General features: G+C 37.2%; 1 protein-coding gene across 4 annotated transcripts in view; it reads right to left on the minus strand.

The window, feature by feature from the left end:
• PKN2 (protein kinase N2) overlaps positions 1 to 19,375 on the minus strand; it is a 144,232-nt gene that overhangs the window by 55,847 nt on the left and 69,010 nt on the right. For all 4 annotated transcript variants that reach the window (XM_061121464.1, XM_061121465.1, XM_061121467.1 and 1 more), the window contains 4 exons: positions 19,179 to 19,333; positions 2,453 to 2,570; positions 1,966 to 2,111; positions 1,667 to 1,880 (listed from right to left, as the gene is read on the minus strand). In XM_061121464.1, coding sequence (XP_060977447.1) covers positions 1,667 to 1,880; positions 1,966 to 2,111; positions 2,453 to 2,570; positions 19,179 to 19,333 — 633 coding nt within the window. The remainder of the gene's footprint in view (positions 1 to 1,666; positions 1,881 to 1,965; positions 2,112 to 2,452; positions 2,571 to 19,178; positions 19,334 to 19,375) is intronic.

Below are 19,375 nucleotides of genomic sequence, written 5' to 3' on the forward strand. Positions count from 1 at the left end.
TGACTTCACTGAACTTGCTGTTCCATAAGAGGAGCATACTAATGAAGACCTATTGGAATTGGAGGCCCAGAGAAAGGACAAACAGAGACAAGAGGAAGAAGAAGTAACTGAAGAACCGAAGAGACTCATGCTGCAGGAAACGGCAAGCGGATTTTCCTGATGTGAGGAGGCACTAATAGTTTTTGAGGCCAGGACCTGAACATAGAACAGTACATGAAAGGTTGCAACAGCCATTCAGAATGCAGTCCCGTGCTATGGTGTCATCTATGATGAGAAAAGAAAAGAGCTACTAACCAGACACTGGCTTGGACAGAGGAGCCTGACAGGCTACAGCTGATGGGGCCACAAAGATCTGGACATGACTGAGAGACTGAGTATAAACAAACATCACTGAGTCATTTTTCCAAGGAGCTAGATAGAACTGAATCCAGCAAAGAACCAGAACCTGTGCCATCAACATGAGGCGTGAGTGAAATAGCAGCTTGCCTTCCATCTCCCACTGCTGACAACCCTTCAACTCTACCATCTCCCACCTCCTTTCCCTCCTCCACTCAGTAACTTCTCTTGCCTGTTCGCTTGATGCCAGTCCCTGTAAACCAGCTGTTGTACTGTATGACTGTACTTCTCAAGGTACTGTAAGATGAAAAATGTTTTGCTTTTTATGTACTATTTGTGTGAAAAGCATTATAAACCTATTACAGTACAGCATTATACAGCTGACTGTGTTTGGTAACCTAGGCTAACTTTGTTAGACATATGGACAATTGGACTTATGAACATGTTTGTATCTAGGAGACTTACTGTAACAAGTGTTGTTGAGGAGAATGCAGAGAAATTGGAACCCTCATGCTTTGCTGTTGGAAATGTAAAATGATGAAGCCCCTATGTAAAACAGTTTGATGGTCCCTCAAAAATATAAACATAAAATTACCATATGACCTGGTAATTATACATCTAGGTATATTCTAAAAATAACTGAAAATAGGTGTTCAAACAAAAACCTGCCAACAAAAATTCACAGAAACACTCTTCACAGTAGTCAAAAGGTGGAAATAACCCAAACGCCCATCAATTAATGAACAGATAAATAAAACCAGACATATACCTGTACAACAGAATATTTAGCTATAAAAAGGAATGTAGTATTGATACATGTAATAACAAGAATGAACCTTGAAAAGAGTACAGAAAAATGAAAGAAATCAGACAAAGAAAGCCACAAATTAAAAATTCTATTTATAGGAAACATCTATAATAGACAAATTTATAGAAATAGGAAGTCAACTTTGACTGCTAGGGGTTGAGGGGAAAGGGGGAATTGGGAATGACTACTTAATGGGTCCTGGGTTTCCCTTTGGAGTGATGAAAATACCCTAGAACCAGAAACTGGTTAGAGTTGTACAATTAGTGTGGATATACTAAATGCCTATGAATTCTGGTTATTTTAAAATATTATTAACTATTATTATGGTTATTATTATTATTAACCATTATCTGGTTATTATTAAAATATTATTAACCATTATTTTAAAATGGTTAAAATAATAAATTCTATCTTACCACAATACTTAAAAACTGTATAAACACATTTTTATTCATTATTAAATCAGAAGCAAATATAGATTAAAAATGCATGAAAAAAATCAGGAAGATATATGCTACATACCTGTTAGTGCTGCTGGTTTGGACAGGGTACTATATTGGTTTTGGGTAGATATCATACTTTGACGTGGACTTAGTGTTGGTGATGCAACAAGTGAAAGCTCCTCAATAATAATACTGCTTTTGGGATGATTCTTGGGAAGTTCATTTAATCTCTGCTCTAATGAATACTTCAAAAGGTCCAACTTCTGACTTGATTCATTAAATCTTGCTTGAGCCTTACATAGGGAAAAGACAACATTACCATTTAAATAATTATATTCTTTGAATATTTATTAAGCTAAAATTTTTATTTAAAATTACCTCTGAAAGTGCTTTTCTGTCTGTCACTTTTCCTGAGCCAAGTAATTTCATTACATTCTTTGCACCTTCTGCTACTGCAAACTCTATCCTAAAATGATGCCTTAATTCTTCCATTCGAAGTTCAAGAGGACTTATGACAGGTTTGGCTAGAGGAGGGAAACAAAAAAAATTGAACCATTTATTTGACTTTCTAATACACAGTGACTAAAACTCAAGAAAAAGAAATTAACTCTTATATTAAAAGAAAAGTTAGTACTTAAAAATCAATAAACACTGAAGTAAATAAACACTTAACAGACACAATGTTAAAATACAGAATCTTATATTTTAGCCACCAAAATTCAAAGATAAAAATTCAAGATAAAAAACAGAATGCTTCTTTCCTCCTTTATTCTGAACCACCACTTGTTTCCTATATAAAATTAATTTAGTACTATACTAAATGCCCATAATTGTAAGAAATGACAATTTATATCTGTTCCATCACCATTATCAAAAGCCAATTCATTGGTCTGGACTGCTTGAAGAATCTGCATTCGTATCACTTCTATTTTTGTCTTGCTGTCTTGGAGCAGTTGCTGAGCTGTGCCATGGAGTTTCCGATCCTATGAAAAGTAAGGTTGAAAAGGTAAGTAGATACAGAGACAAAGAAAATATTTTTATAACTTCTAAGTAACATCAAATGATAGCAGCAAGTGAAAAGCAAAGGTCAAAAGAATATATTTCTGAGCACTGTAGTATATATACTTGTAGATACACTTACTTTCAAAAACTATCAAACTGATCGGATGGAAAATAAGAAAACAATTCCATTAGCTAAAAGCTAGGGAGTTGGTTTTACTGAATAAACTTCTGTTATATGTCTTAAGACTTCAAGAAAGGGCCTGAATTAAGTGAAATAATGTCCTTCCTCGCATTCTAGTTCCGTAACACTGAATCACAAAAAACTTACCATTTTAGGAATTGTGGTATGCAAAATAACAATCCACATAAAGATGTCCATGGGGCAATCTGCCAAACTTTGTGAATTTGTTACCTTACATGTCAAAGGGGAATTAAGATAGCAGATGAAACTGAGGCTGTCAATCACCCAATCTTAAAATACAGAGTCAGATGGGCCCAATGTAATCACAAGGGTCCTTAAATGTAGAAAAGGAAGGCAGAAGAGAAGGTCATGTGGGAAAAGGAGCCACTGCTTTGGCTTCAAAGACAGACGAATAGGGCCATGAGCCAAGGAACATGACAGCCTCCAGAAGCTAAAAAGGGCAAGGAAACAAATTTTCTCCTACATACTCTAGAATATGAAATCCATTTCCAATTTCTCAATTATAAAACTGTAACATAATAAAGTTGAGTTGTTTCAAGCCAATGAATTTGTTAACTGGTTACAGCAGCCACAGTAACCAATATAGGGTTTTTTTTTTTTTTTTAATAGTCATGAGACAAGTAACAGAAGTTAATGCCATCTCCTAGTTAGTTGTATTAGCTGTCAAAGTCTAGTATGCTTCAATCTATTAAAAAAAAAATAAAAAGGAATGATAAATACAACTAAGTATCAAGTTAGAAAGCACTTAATCATAGGAAAGACCAATTTTTTCACATTGTTTACACATCTCTACTTTTAACACTAAGGCAGTCTGTATTAATTTGAAAATACTAGAAGCTAAGAGACAAGCATCAGATGTGCAGCATCATTTCAATAAATCAAACACACACAATATATCATGACACTGAATAAAGGGGAGGATGGAGATATTTATGATGGGAGAGAAAATACATATATAAGGAGAAAAAAGTGAAGTGAAAAATATATCACATTAAACACCAAACTAGGTTAACATGCAGTGAAGGCAAAAGCAATTAGCAAATGTATGAAGTTTTCTTTCAATTCTCTCCTATTCCCACAGTTAGTAATTTAGGAAAAAGCACCTGGTCAGATTTTGTTGTTTATTAAATAAAATATTCAGATTTCACATTAAGGAGTTGGGCTTAGTTTACTAAGTCCTTTAAATATTCATTTACATGAAGTGTGTGTGGGTATCTGTGCATGCATGCATGTGTACACACACACTATACATTTTTAAAACTATGCTTTACCATTAAGGACACTAGCTCGAATCTAATTGTTTGCCTATGACTCATTATATATGCTTTTATGAATATACATATTAATCTTCCAAGTTTAAAATGAAAAAAACTTTAAAATTTCCTCCTGTTATCCAGTATTAGGAAAATCAGACTAAAGATTTGAAATAACTTTTCTATTTCTTTGAGACCAGATTAAAATAATAGAAATATTAATACTTCAAAACTTATAATTTAATGGGATATATAGGTTTCCTAAAGAAATCATGTAAACAGAAATACCATTCTCTACCACAGAGAGCTTCTGTAAGCATTAGATAAAACTAAAATTATATTGCCTAGCATGACTGCCATTAAAACGTTCTCTTTTAGAGGAATAAAAACAATGATTAATTATGATATTTTAATGAAGTTCTAATATAAAAGTATAAATATTAAGTAAAGTGCTTTTATAATACTATGCTTTTCATATCAGCTATTCCTCTTACTACTTTTATCACTATGTGAAGACAGTAGTTCTGTCATTTACTTCTTTAGAAATACCCTTAACTATTTTAATGTAACATGCAAAGAGAAGTATTTATATTTCATTTTAAAAGGTAAATGACTTTTCCACATGGACTTCTGAAAGATCTGCACAGATGCTAAAGTGTGAAAAAGGTTTTAAAAATTGACATTGGATGTTACCTATCACAGGCAATTGGCAGTTACTGAATGACAGTCTAATGTGTTCCAGCATTCAATGAATTTTTACTATCAGTTTTATTTTCTCAGGCATCCAATGGACTTCTTTATTGAGCACCTAATACGTTCAAGGCAACAGAAAAGCTAGATCCAAAGCACAAGACTTGGTTTATACATTACAAAAATACTGAATTTTATCCTAAGATTATGAGAAAAACTTTACACAAATAGGTTGAACCATATGAACATGCCAATATCTGACTGATTTTAACTAAACAAAGAGCAATTTCATTTGGTTCAGCCTAACAGACCAGGTGGTGATACTTGTAAGAATCTGCCTGCCAATGCAGAAGATGCAAGAAATGCGAGTTTGATTCCTGGGTCGGGAAGATCCCCTGGAGTAGGAAACGGCAACCCATTCCAGTATTCTTGCCTGGAAAATCTCATGAACAGAGGAGCCTGGTCGGCTATAGTCCATGGGGCTGCAAAGAGTCAGATGTGACTAAGCACACAGCTTAACAGACTACATAAAATAGTTGACTATTAGTAATTAGCATTCTACCTTCTACAAATACTTATATTTCAAATGTACAATATTTTATAATTATGAATAAAAAAATTTTATATTTTCAAATTATGCAATATTTTTATTTATAAAAATAACTTTTGTTTTACAAGTCAGAGTGGGATACTGTAACAAACTACACACACACACAGCTCTCAGAAATGAATAAACCAATTATTATCTTTATTTTTCCACCACATATTTATGGCTAATTTTGCATGAGTTAAATATTGTCACATTCAGTAAAAATACAAAGATTTAATCAGTTAGAAAGCTATCCTATAAAATTTAGAGCCTGAAAAGATACAGATGATTTATTACATGCATCAGAATACTGGGGATTCCCTGGTGGTTCAGTGGTAAAGAATCTGCCTGTCAATGCAGGAGATGCAGATTCAATCCCTGGGTTAAGATCCCCTGAAGAAGGAAATGGCAACCCACTCCAGTATTTTTGCCTGGAAAATCCCACGGACAGAAGAGCCCAGCAGGCTACAGTTGACGGGGTTGCAAAGAGTCGGAAATGACAGAGCACTCATGCATGCATCAGAATGTTAAAAAAAGTCAAAGAAAAATTCACAGGAAGACAGGATCAGTTTCAGCAGAAATGTTCTGTGAGTGTTAATATAGATAAGACTCAGTTCAGTACAGTTCAGTCGCTCAGTCGTGTCCGATTCTTTCTGACCCCATGAACTGCAGCACTCCAGGCCTCCCTGTCCATCACCAAATCCCAGAGTTTCCTCAAACTCATGTCCACTGAGTCCGTGATGCCATCCAGGCATCTCATCCTCTATCGTCCCCTCTTCCTCTTGCCTTCAATCTTTCGCAGCATCAGTCTTTTCCAATGAGTCAGTTCTTCGCATCAGGTGGCCAAAGTGTTAGAGTTTCAGCTTCAACATCAGTCCTTCCAAGGATTATCCAGGACTGATAACCCTTTAGGATGGACTGGTTGGATCTCCTTGCAGCCCAAGAACTCTCAAGAGTCTTCTCCAACACCACAGTTCAAAAGCATCAACTCTGGGGGGAGGAGCTAAGATGGCGGAGGAATAGGACGGGGAGACCACTTTCTCCCCTACAAATTCATCAAAAGAACATTTGAACACTGAGCAAACTTCACAAAACAACTTCTGACCACTAGCAGAAGACATCAGGTGCCCAGAAAAACAGCCCATCATCTTCAAAAGGAGGTAGGACAAAATCTAAAAGATAAAAAGAGAGACAAAAGAGCTAGGGACAAAAAAGCTAGGGACGGAGACCCGTCCTGGGAAGGGAGTCGTAATAGAGGAAGTCTCCAAACACCAGGAAACCCTCTCACTGGCGGGTCTGGGGGAAGTTTTCGAATTTCGGAGGGCAACCTAACTGGGAGGAAAAATAAATAAAACCCACAGATTACGTGTCTAAAAGCAACTCCCAGCAGAAAAGTACCCCAGACGCCCACATCCACCACCAGCAAGTGGGGGCGGAAGGGAGAGGTGCGGGCGGCATTGCTTAGGGTAAGGACCGGGCCTGAATGCCCTGAGGGCAATCTGAGGGAGCTAACGTGAGATAGCAACTTAAACTGTGGGATAGCAAGAAAGAGAGAGAAAATTAACCGGTCAGAACACACTGCAGCCCGTTCCCAAACAAAGGAAGAACTGAGCAATCCCAGAGAAGAGCTAGCTGGCTGCGGACCGGCCCATCCCCCGCTGGAGGCAAGAGGCAGGAGGCAGGGGAGAGGGGAAAGGGGCAAACTCAGTCCCAGAGACGGCACCCCTACCAAACTGCAAACAGGCTCCCAGTTTCTAACCAAAGACTTCCTGAGATTCTGGATGGTTGACGTCCGCCGGGAGGGTCGCGGCTAGAGGCCAGCTCCCGAGAAAAGACACAAGGCACACCCGACTGGCGTGCGCGGAAACTGAGGCTGGGACCGTGGAGGGGAGAAGGCGCCCTGCACCCGGGGAGAGTGCTCCCGTCAAGTTCCTGGCTGCCTGAGCTGCTCACCGGGGAAGGCACAAAACGCAGGCCCAACGGAGTCTGCGCTTTTGTGGAATATCCGAAAACTAGAACCGCACGCAACGCAGGGCCCGCTCCATATAGAGCAGCTGGGAGCCTGAGCAGTGTAGACAGGGTAAACACACACCCGTGAGTGGGGGCAAACCCAGTGTGGCCGGAAAACTGTGAATGCTCCCCACACAGGCCAGTGACATCTGTCTGCAGCGCCCCTCCCTCCCTGCAGCACAACTGAACAAGTGAACCTAAACAAGAGACCACCTCTGCCCACTTGTGTCAGGGTGGAAATTAGACACTGAAGAGACCGCCAAACAGCAAACAAGCCAATAAACAAAGGGAACCACTTCAGAACTGACCGCTGCAACAGATTAAAATCCCTGTAATTAACACCGACTACACCGGAAGGGGCCTATAGGTATCAAGAGGTGTAACCTGGAACGAGGAGCTATCTGAAACTGAACCAAATCCACACTGACCGTAACAGCTCCAGAGAAATTCCTAGATACAGTTGTACTTTTTTTTTTTTTAATTAAAAAAAAATTTTTTTTTAAATTTTTGCTCTTTTATTTTCTTTTAAAATTCCCTATTTCTCCTTCATTACTCTTTAACTTTCATTTTCATATATTTTTACTATTTTTTTAATTAGAAAAAAAATTTTTTTTCTCTTATTTTCTTTTAAAGTCCTCTATTACTCCTTAATTTTCATTTTCATTTCACTATAACCTTGCAAAAAAAAAAAAGAGGCCCTATTTTTAAACTGAACTTCATATATATTTCTAAAATTTTTTGTGTTTTTGTTTTAATATTGTATTTTTAAGAGTCTAACCTCTACTCTAGATTTTTAATCTTTGTTTTTCAGTATTTGATATCAATTTTGGACATTTAAGAATCCAATATTCAGTACCCATTTTTACTCAGGAATGTGTTGATTACTCTCTCCCACTTTTGACTCTCCATTTTCTCCCTCAGATCACCTCTACTTCCTCCCTCCCCCTTCTCTTCCCAATCCAATTCTGTGAATCTCTGTGGGTGTCTGGGCTACGGAGGACACTTAGGGAACAGAGAATTGCGTAGATCTGTCTCTCTACTCTTAAGTGCCCCCTTTTCTCCTCCTGCTCATCTCTATCTCCCTCCTCCCTCTCCTCTTCTTCATGTAACACTGTAAACCTCTCTGGGTGTCCCTCACGGTGGAGAATCTTTTCACCATTAACCTAGAAGTTTTATCATCAGTGCTGTATAGTTGGAGAAGTCTTGAGACTACTGGAAGAATAACGCTGAAATCCAGAGGCAGGAGACTTAAGCCCAAAACTTAAGAACACCAGAGAACTCCTGACTATAAGGAACATTAAGTAATAAGAGACCATCCAAAAGCCTCCATACCTACACTGAAACCAACGACCACCCAAGAGCCAATAAGTTCCAGAGTAAGACATACCACGGAAATTCTCCAGCAACGCAGGAACATAGCCCTGAGCGTCAACATACAGGCTGCCCAAAGTCACACCTAACACATAGACCCATCTCAAAACTCACTACTGGACACTCCATTGCACTCCAGAGAGAAGAAATCCAGTTCCATGCACCAGGACACTGACGCAAACTTTCCTAACCAGGAAATCTTGACAAACCAATGGTCCAACCCCACCCACTGGATGAAACCTCCACAATAAAAAGGAACCACAGACCACCAGATTACAGAAAGCCCACTCCAGACACAGCAATCTAAACAAGATAAAAAGGCAGAGAAATACCCAACAGGTAAAGGAACATGAAAAATGCCCACCAAGTCAAACAAAAGAGGAGGAGATAGGGAATCTACCTGAAAAAGAATTTAGAATAATGATAATAAAAATGATCCAAAATCTTAAAAACAAATTGGAGTTACAGATAAATAGCCTGGAAACAAAGATTGAGAAGATGCAAGACATGTTTAATAAGGACCTAGAAGAAATAAAAAAGAGTCCATTAAAAATGAATAATGCAATAAATGAGATCAAAAACACTCTGGAGGGAACCAACAGTAGAATAACGGAGACAGAAGATAGGATAAGTTAGGGAGAAGATAAAATGGTGGAAATAAATGAAGCAGAGAGGAAAAAAGAAAAAAGGATCAAAAGAAAAGAGGACAACCTCAGGGACCTCTGGGACAATGTGAAACGCCCCAACATTCGAATCATAGGAGTCCCAGAAGAAGAAGACAAAAAGAAAGGCCATGAGAAAATACTCGAGGAGATAATAGTTGAAAACTTCCGTAAAATGGGGAAGGAAATAGTCAGACAGGTCCAAGAAACCCAGAGAGTCCCAAACAGGATAAACCCAAGGCAAAACACCCCAAGACACATATTAATCAAATTAACAAAGGTCAAATACAAAGAACAAATATTAAAAGCAGCAAGGGAGAAACAACAAATAACACACAAAGGGATTCCCATAAGGATAACAGCTGATCTATCAATAGAAACCCTTCAGGCCAGAAGGGAATGGCAGGACATACTTAAAGTAATGAAAGAGAATAACCTACAACCTAGATTACTGTACCCAGCAAGGATCTCATTCAGATATGAAGGAGAATTCAAAAGCTTTACAGACAAGCAAAAGTTGAGAGAATTCAGCACCACCAAACCAGCTCTCCAACAAATGCTAAAGGATCTTCTCTAGAAAGGAAACACAGAAAGGCTGTATAAACGTGAACCCAAAACAACAAAGTAAATGGCAACGGGACCATACTTATCAATAATTACCTTAAATGTAAATGAGTTGAATGCCCCAACCAAAAGACAAAGACTGGCTGAATGGATACAAAAACAAGACCCCTATATATGCTGTCTACAAGAGATCCACCTCAAAACAAGGGACACATACAGACTAAAAGTGAAGGGCTGGAAAAAAACATTTCATGCAAACGGAGACCAAAAGAAAGCAGGAGTCGCAATACTCATATCAGATAAAATAGACTTTAAAATAAAGGCTGTGAAAAGAGGCAAAGAAGGACACTACATAATGATCAAAGGATCAAACCAAGAAAAATAACAATTTGAAATATATATGCACCCAACATAGGAGCACCACAATATGTAAGGCAAATGCTAATGAGTATGAAAGAGGAAATTAATAGTAACACAATAATAGTGGGAGACTTTAATACCCCACTCACAACTATGGATAGATCAACTAAACAGAAAATTAACAAGGAAACACAAACTTTAAATGGCACAATGGACCAGCTAGACCTAATTGATAACTATAGGACATTTCACCCCAAAACAATCAATTTCACCTTTTTCTCAAGTGCACACAGAACCTTCTCAAGAATAGATCACATCCTGGGCCATAAATCTAGCCTTGGTAAATTAAAAAAAATTGAAATCATTCCAGTCATCTTTTCTGACCACAGTGCAGTAAGATTAGATCTCAATTACAGGAAAAAAAATTATTAAAAATTCAAACATATGGAGGCTAAATAACACACTTCTGAATAACCAACAAATCATAGAAGAAATGAAACAAGAAATCAAAATATGCATAGAAATGAAGGAAAATGAAAACACAACAAACCAAAACCTATGGGACACTGTAAAAGCAGTGCTAAGGGGAAGGTTCATAGCACTACCGGCTTACCTCAAGAAACAAGAAAAAAGTCAAATAAATAACCTAACTCTACCTAAAGTAACTAGAGAAGGAAGAAATGAAGAACCCCAGGGTTAGTAGAAGGAAAGAAATCTTAAAAATTAGGGCAGAAATAAATGCAAAAGAAACTAAAGAGACCATAGCAAAAATCAACAAAGCTAAAAGCTGGTGTTTTGAAAAAATAAAATTGACAAACCGTTAGCAAGACTCATTAAGAAACACGGAGAAGAACCAAATTAAGAAAATTAGGAATGAAAATGGAGAGATCACGACAGACAACTCTGAAATACAAAGGATCATAAGAGACTACTACCAGTAGCTCTATGCCAATAAAATGGACAACTTCGAAGAAATGGAAAAATTCTTAGAAAAGTATAACTTTCCAAAACTGAACCAGGAAGAAATAGAAGATCTTAACAGATCTTTCATCTTTCCTTCCATCACAAGCAAGGAAATTGAAACTGTAATCAGAAATCTTCCAGCAAACAAAAGCCCAGGACCAGATGGCTTCACAGCTGAATTCTACCAAAAATTTAGAGAAGAGCTAACACCTATCTTACTCAAACTCTTCCAGAAAATTGCAGAAGAAGGTAAACTTCCAAACTCATTCTATGAGGCCACCATCACCCTAATTCCAAAACCAGACAAAGATGCCACAAAAAAAAGAAAACTACAGGCCAATATCACTGATGAACATAGATGCAAAAATCCTTAACAAAATTCTAGCAAACAGAATCCAACAACATATTAAAGAAATAATACAGCAAGACCAAGTGGGCTTTATCCCAGGAATGCAAGGATTCTTTAATATCCGCAAATTAATCAATGTAATACACCATATTAACAAATTGAAAGATAAAAACCATTTGATTATCTCAATAGATGCAGAAAAAGCCTTTGACAAAATTCAACATCCATCTATGATTAAAACTCTCCAGAAAGCAGGAATAGAAGGAACATACATCAACATAATAAAAGCTATATATGACAAACCCACTGCAAGCATTACCCTCAATGGTGAAAAATTGAAAGCATTTCCCCTAAAATCAGGAACAAGACAAGGGTGCCCACTCTCACCACTACTATTCAACATAGTTTTAGAAGTTTTGGCCACAGCAATCAGAGCAGAAAAAGAAGTAAAAGGCATCCAGATAAGAAAAGAAGAAGTGAAACTCTCGCTTTTTGCAGATGACATGATCCTCTACACAGAAAACCCTAAAGACTCTACCAGAAATTACTAGAGCTCATCAACGAATATAGTAAAGTTGCAGGATATAAAATCAACACACAGAAATCCCTTGCATTCTTATACACTAACAATGAGAAAACAGAAAGACAAATTAAGAAAACAATACCATTCACCATTGCAACAAAAAGAATAAAATACTTAGGAGTATATCTACCTAAAGAAACAAAAGACCTATACATTGAAAACTATAAAACACTGATGAAAGAAATCAAAGAGGACACAAACAGACAGAGAAACATACCGTGTTCATGGACTGGAAGAATCAATATTGTCAAAATGGCTATACTACCCAAAGCAATCTATAGATTCAATGCAATCCCTATCAAGCTACCAACGGCATTTTTCACAGAACTAGAACAAATAATTTCACAATTTGTATGGAAATACAAAAAACCTCGAATAGCCAAAGTGATATTGAGAAAGAAGAATGGAACTGGAGCAATCAACCTGCCTGACTTCAGACTATACTACAAAGCCACAGTCATCAAGACAGTATGGTACTGGCACAAAGACAGAAATATAGATCAATGGAACAGACTAGAAAACCCAGAGATAAATCCACGAACCTATGGACACCTTATCTTTGACAAAGGAGGCAAGAATATACAATGGAAAAAAGACAACTTCTTTAACAAGTGGTGCTGGGAAAACTGGTCAACCACTTGTAAAAGAATGAAACTAGAACACTTTCTAACACCATACACAAAAATAAACTCAAAATGCATTAAAGATCTAAATGTAAGACCAGAAACTATAAAACTCCTAGAGGAGAACATAGGCAAAACACTCTCTGACATAAATCACAGCAGGATCCTATAAGACCCACCTCCCAGAATATTGGAAATAAAAGCAAAAATAAACAAATGGGACCTAATGAAACTGAAAAACTTTTGCACAACAAAGGAAACTATATGCAAGGTGAAAAGACAGCCCTCAGATTGGGAGAAAATAATAGCGAATGAAACAACAGACAAAGGATTAATCTCAAAAATATACAAGCAACTCCTGCAGCTCAATTCCAGAAAAATAAATGACCCAATCAAAAAATGGGCCAAAGAACTAAACAGACATTTCTCCAAAGAAGACATACAGATGGCTAACAAACACATGAAAAGATGCTCAACATCACTCATTATCAGAGAAATGCAAATCAAAACCACAATGAGGTACCATTACACGCCAGTCAGGATGGCTGCTATCCAAAAGTCTACAAGCAATAAATGCTGGAGAGGGTGTGGAGAAAAGGGAACCCTCTTCCACTGTTGGTGGGAATGCAAACTAGTACAGCCGCTATGGAGAACAGTGTGATTTCTTAAAAAACTGGAAATAGAACTGCCATATGACCCAGCAATCCCACTTCTGGGCATACACACTGAGGAAACCAGATCTGAAAGAGACATGTGCACCCCAATGTTCATCGCAGCAGTGTCTATAATAGCCAGGACATGGAAGCAACCTAGATGCCCATCAGCAGATGAATGGATAAGGAAGCTGTGGTACATATACACCATGGAATATTACTCAGCCATTAAAAAGAATTCATTTGAATCAGTTCTAATGAGATGGATGAAACTGGAGCCCATTATACAGAGTGAAGTAGGCCAGAAAGGTAAACACCAATACAGTATACTAACGCATATATATGGAATCTAGAAAGATGATAACAATAACCCTATATGCAAAATAGAAAAAGAGACACAGATGTACAGAACAGACTTTGGGACTCTAGGAGAAGGCGAGGGTGGGATGTTTCAAGAGAACAGCATCAAAACATGTATATTATCAAGGGTGAAACAGATCACCAGCCCAGGTTGGATGCATGGGACAAGTGCTCAGGGCTGGTGCACTGGGAAGACCCAGAGGTATCGGGTGGAGAGGGAGATGGGAGGGGGGATCGGGATGGGGAATACATGTAAATCCATGGCTGATTCATGTCAATGTATGGCAAAAACCACTACAATATTGTAATTAGTCTCCAACTAATAAAAATAAATGGATAAGAAGTGAGGGAACCACCACCAACAACAAAAAGCATCAATTCTTTGGTGCTCAGCTTTCTGTATAGTTCAACTCTCACATCCATACATGACCACTAGAAAAACCATAGCCTTGACTAGACGGACCTTTGTCAGCAAAGTAATGTCTCTGCTTTTTAATATCCTGCCTAGGTTGGTCATAACTTTTCTTCCAAAGAGTAAGCATCTTTTAATTTCATGGCTGCAGTCACCATCTGCAGTGATTTTGGAGCCCCCAAAAATAAGGTCTGTCACTGTTTCCCCATCTATTTGCCATGAAATGATGGGACCGGATGCCATGATCTTAGTTTTCTGAATGTTGAGCTTTAAGCCAATTTATTTACTCTCCTCTTTCACTTTCATCAAGAGGCTCTTTACTTCTTCTTCATTTTCTGCCATAAGGGTGTTGTCATCTGCATATCTTGAGGTTATTGATATTTCTCCCAGCAGTCTTGATTCCAACTTGTGCTTCCTCCAGCACAGCGTTTCTCATGATGTACTCTGCATATAAGTTAAACAAGCAGGGTGACAATATACAGCCTTGACATACTCCATCTCCTATTTGGAACCAGTCTGTTGTTCCGTGTCTAGTTCTAACTGAGGCTTTCTGACCTGCATACAGGTTTCTCAAGAGGCAGGTCAGGTGTTCTGGTATTTCCATCTCTTTTAAAATTTTCCACAGTTTTATTGTGATCTACACAGTCAAAGGCTTTGGCGTAGTCAATAAAGCAGAAGTAGATGTTTTCCAAATTTGCTGGTATATTGAGTGCAGCACTTTCACAGCATCATCTTTTAGGATTTGAAACATCTCAACTGGAATTCCATCGCCTCCACTAGCTTTGTTCATAGTGATGCTTCCTAAGGCCCACTTGACTTTCCAGGATGTCTGGCTCTAGGTGAGTGATCATACCATCATGATTATCTGGGTTGTGAAGATCTTTTTTGTATAGTTCTTCTGTGTATTCTTGCCACCTCTTCTTAATATCTTCCGCTTCTGTTAGGTCCATATCATTTCTGTCCTTTATTGAGCCCATCTGTGCATGAAATGTTCCCTTGGTATATATAAGACTGGAATATATTAGCTTTATTTTTATTTTTTACTGAAGGATAACTGCTTTACAGAATTTTGTTGGTGTCTGCCAAGTAACATGAATCTGCCATAGGTATACACATGTCCCCTCCCTCTTGAAACTCTCTCCCCATCCCACCCCTCTAGCTAGGTTATTACAGAACCCCTGTTTGAGTTCCCTGAGTCATACAAATTCCCACTATCTGTTTTAAAAGACTGAGAAAGGGAGGCCTAGATAGATGGTCACGTACTTTCAATGATGAACAGGAATGAAAAAACTTAGAAGCATTTTTTTTCAAAAGTGGTAGAGGCTAGAAATAATCCAATATATTAATGAACAGCTTGGTCTGTCATCTGAATATATGAACAGGGAACATTTCTTCAACATGTCTTATCAAGCCCTCAGAAATTATTCTGAAAATCAATGTTCTACTCAAGAGCCATGAAGTTGCACTCTGATGTTGAAAATAGATAAAGAAGTTTTGTAAATTATTACTTCAGGTAGAGGTGATGCAGTGAAAGGGATAAAGAGAGGCAGGGGGTGCTATTTTACATAGGATAGTAATGAAGAACTTTTTGAAGTGGTACCATATCAGCAGAGATTTCAATGAAGTGAGAAAGCCATGAAAGTACTTAGGAGAAGAGCATCTAGGCAGAGACAGTAAACACAAAGGCTCTGAGGTAAGTGTGCTTGGTATGTTCAAAAGATAGCAAAGAAGCCAATATGGCTAGAGTGTAACGAGGGAGAATGAGAGGGTTTTAGAAGATAAGGTAGCAAGGTAGCTAGGGGTAAATCATGTACAAACTTGCAGAATCACAGTAAGGACTCTTTTGTAAGATTTTGTTCGAAAATTACTAGAAAGTACCTGCAGGGTTTTTAATAAGCATGTGAAAATATCTGACTTACCTTTCAAAAGGACAAATCACGCTCTAACATGTATGGGGGTAAAAACTGGATCACAGAATCCAATAACCAAAGTTCTGAAGAGGACTAACTACTGCCTAATTGAATTCATCATACCTATCCCTAAATCTGCTCCTCATTAAGAATTACCTATCTTTGTGAAGGATACTACCATTTATCAGTCTGTTCACATAACCAATCTAAGAAACATCTTTGACTCTGCCTTCTTCCTCATATCCAGACAGCACATATTTATTCTACCAAAACTGCTTGACTCTGTCTTTTTTTTTTTTTTAACTGGTGCTATAAGAGGCATTAAGCATGTTTAACCTGAACTACTACAAAAGCTTCCTTAAACTTGCTATCTGTAGACTTGACCCTCTCATTAATTTTCCAAGTCTTAGGAAGATGGATGTGAACGATCTAAATTTTAAATCTGAACGTGCATTTTCTTTGCTAAAAGTCTTTCAACAGCTCCACACATCTTATAAGATAGAATCTCAACTGCTTAATTTTGTACAAAGTACTTATAATCTGGTTTGTCTTTATGCTAGCTACACCTCTCACTATACCTCATTGCTTAAAGTTCTTTCAGTGGAGGAAAAGGAAAAAAGAAAAAGTTTTATTGTGCCTTTGTGGAGATTCAGATATTTCCCCATTAGGTCATGGCTTTTCATTGAAAATAACTGCTAGAACTGATGACTATTACTATTAGAACCAAATCTAGACAAGAATAACTCACAGAACTATCTCAGAGACTATAATGGCTGTTGATATGCTCTGGATATTGAACTTGACCCCTTCTCAAATTAATGAATCTAATTAAAAATAAAAGGCTACTGGAAATTATCCATTTGTTTTATCAGGCTACTCACAGGCCTGTTTATTTTTCAACCTGTGGTTATTATAAGTTATGTTTTCCTTTTAACACATCCATAAATCTATTAAATTTGGGTAAGGGAGGGTGTTGCTTACAGACCACTTTGAGAATATGGTGAAACCTGTGGCACTCTTTTTTTTTTTTTGGTGTGGCACTCATTCATCCTCTTATTCATCTTATGTATCAGAATACTAGGGATTCTCTGGTGGCTCAGTGGTAAAGAATCCGCCTGCCAATGCAGGAGATGCAGATTCAATCCCTGGGTCAGGATGATCCCCTGAAGAAGGAAATGGCAATCCACTGCAGTATCTTTGCCTAGAAAATCCCATGGATAGAGGAGCCTGGCAGGCTACAGTTTGCTTGTAACTTCAAGGATTCATCAATCTCTCAATCTAATCCCTAGCTTAAAATCTAATCTAATCCTAGGTTAAAAGTTTACTCCAGAATGTTTTCATTTCAAAACACTGAGTATAATATGGTGCATTCACAGTTTCAAGAACACCATATTTACCTTTTAAAAAAGGAAGCCCAAAATAATATTTGATAAAAGTGGGAATAAAACAAAAACAAAAACCCAAACTAATGATCAATACTAAAAATAACAGAGAAAAACCAACTCTACTACCCCATAATAAAAGTTCAAAGCTAGTGAAGTAGTATAGTATTAGATCATGTAAATAATTATCAAGTAGGAACAAATATATTTCTCTAAAAATAATTTTTAAATTATTTTGAAATATGGCATATACTGAAGCTAATTTTCACAATTAAGCTTAAAAAAATGTTATTTATAACATATACACATTTCTCTCTTTTCAGCATTTTCACAAATTGCATTAGGGGCTTCCCTGGTAGTTCAGATAGTAAAGAATCTGCCTGCAAAGTAGAAGACCCATGTTTGGTAGGGTAGGGAAAATCCCCTGGAGAAGGGAATGGCAACTCCACTATTTTTGCCTGGAGAATTCCATGGACAGAAGGAGCCTGGCAGGATACAGTCCGTAGGGTCGCAGAGTCGAACACAACCAAGCGACTCACACACACACACACACAAACACACACATGTAGGTAGGGTACATGTCTCCAAGCAAAGACTCCCACTGTCCCCTTCTCTTCCCCCAATTTTAAATTCTTGCTAAACTTAAAAAAGAAAAAATCCTACTCACTTTTATTCTGAAATTATGAAATCTCTATTAAAATACAGAAGAAACTAATTCACACAGACAAAAATCTTTAAAATAAATAAGTTGAAAGTAAAAGGGGTGGATTTTATAATAAATCCACTTTTTAAGACTTTTTGAAAATTATAAAACTATAGAACCTTAGATTGGAAAGGACCTTCATGTTAAACTGGTTTGGTTGTTTCTAACATTTTCTCTTTCACATTGTATCTCAGAAAAAGGACACATTCCCATTAGTAACAAGTGCTCCCTGTAACACTAGTTTTCAATTAGGAGTAACATGCCCATACCAGATTCCCTAAACACCCAAAGATGAGTCCAATCATTAACAATAGAATGTCTTCTCTTTTCATTTGTTCTTTCTTAAAGATCTGTATGTAGTGATGGAAAGCTCATTATAGCTTAAATGTTTTTAAATAAATTTTTTGTTTTATTAACAGAACAACTATAGATTTACAGAAAAGTTGCGATTTTCTATGGACAGTTCCTCTGCACCCTTTACTCAGACAATTCTACTTAAAAAAATTTTACTGATTGATTTTGGTAGAAATGAACAATTCAGAAAGTATTACTTTAGAAATCTTTAGTTTCCAACTTGTTTTGTTGTCAATACTTATAAATTTGGAGGTTAAAGAGATTTCAGAAATCCTAATACAGTGCTTAAACTGTAAAATCATGAAAAGTACAAAAATGCAAAAAATGTAGTGCTAAACAAACCATGAAAAGGATACTTGTTTACAGTGTAAGAGCTTAAACAAGAAGAGTATCATCTTGTTCACATCAACTGTGAACATTCACATCAGATAAATTTTTTATACCTCTGTACCCTGTCCACAAATGACTGTGAAAGTGCCACAAATTCTGATTCTGGGTTTCAAATAAATTTTATCAGGTAGGCTAATTCACACATGGGGAAATCTATGAATAATGAGAATCAACTATATACACCTACATTTATTTACTGTACTTACCTTTGAGGATCCATTTGAATACATCTGTATCATGTTCTCTGCACCTTGTTTTACTTTAAGTTCTATATCCAATTGTTTTTGTAAGGCCATCAACCTATTATTGCTGGTGGAACAACGAGAGTCACTACTGGGAGTATCTGGAGTCCGTGGGCAATCTGTAAGTCAAATAGTATGTTAAAAATTATTTACTAGGATCA

Source organism: Dama dama, chromosome 20, assembly GCF_033118175.1.
Source record: "Dama dama isolate Ldn47 chromosome 20, ASM3311817v1, whole genome shotgun sequence".
Lineage (NCBI taxonomy): Eukaryota > Metazoa > Chordata > Mammalia > Artiodactyla > Cervidae > Dama > Dama dama.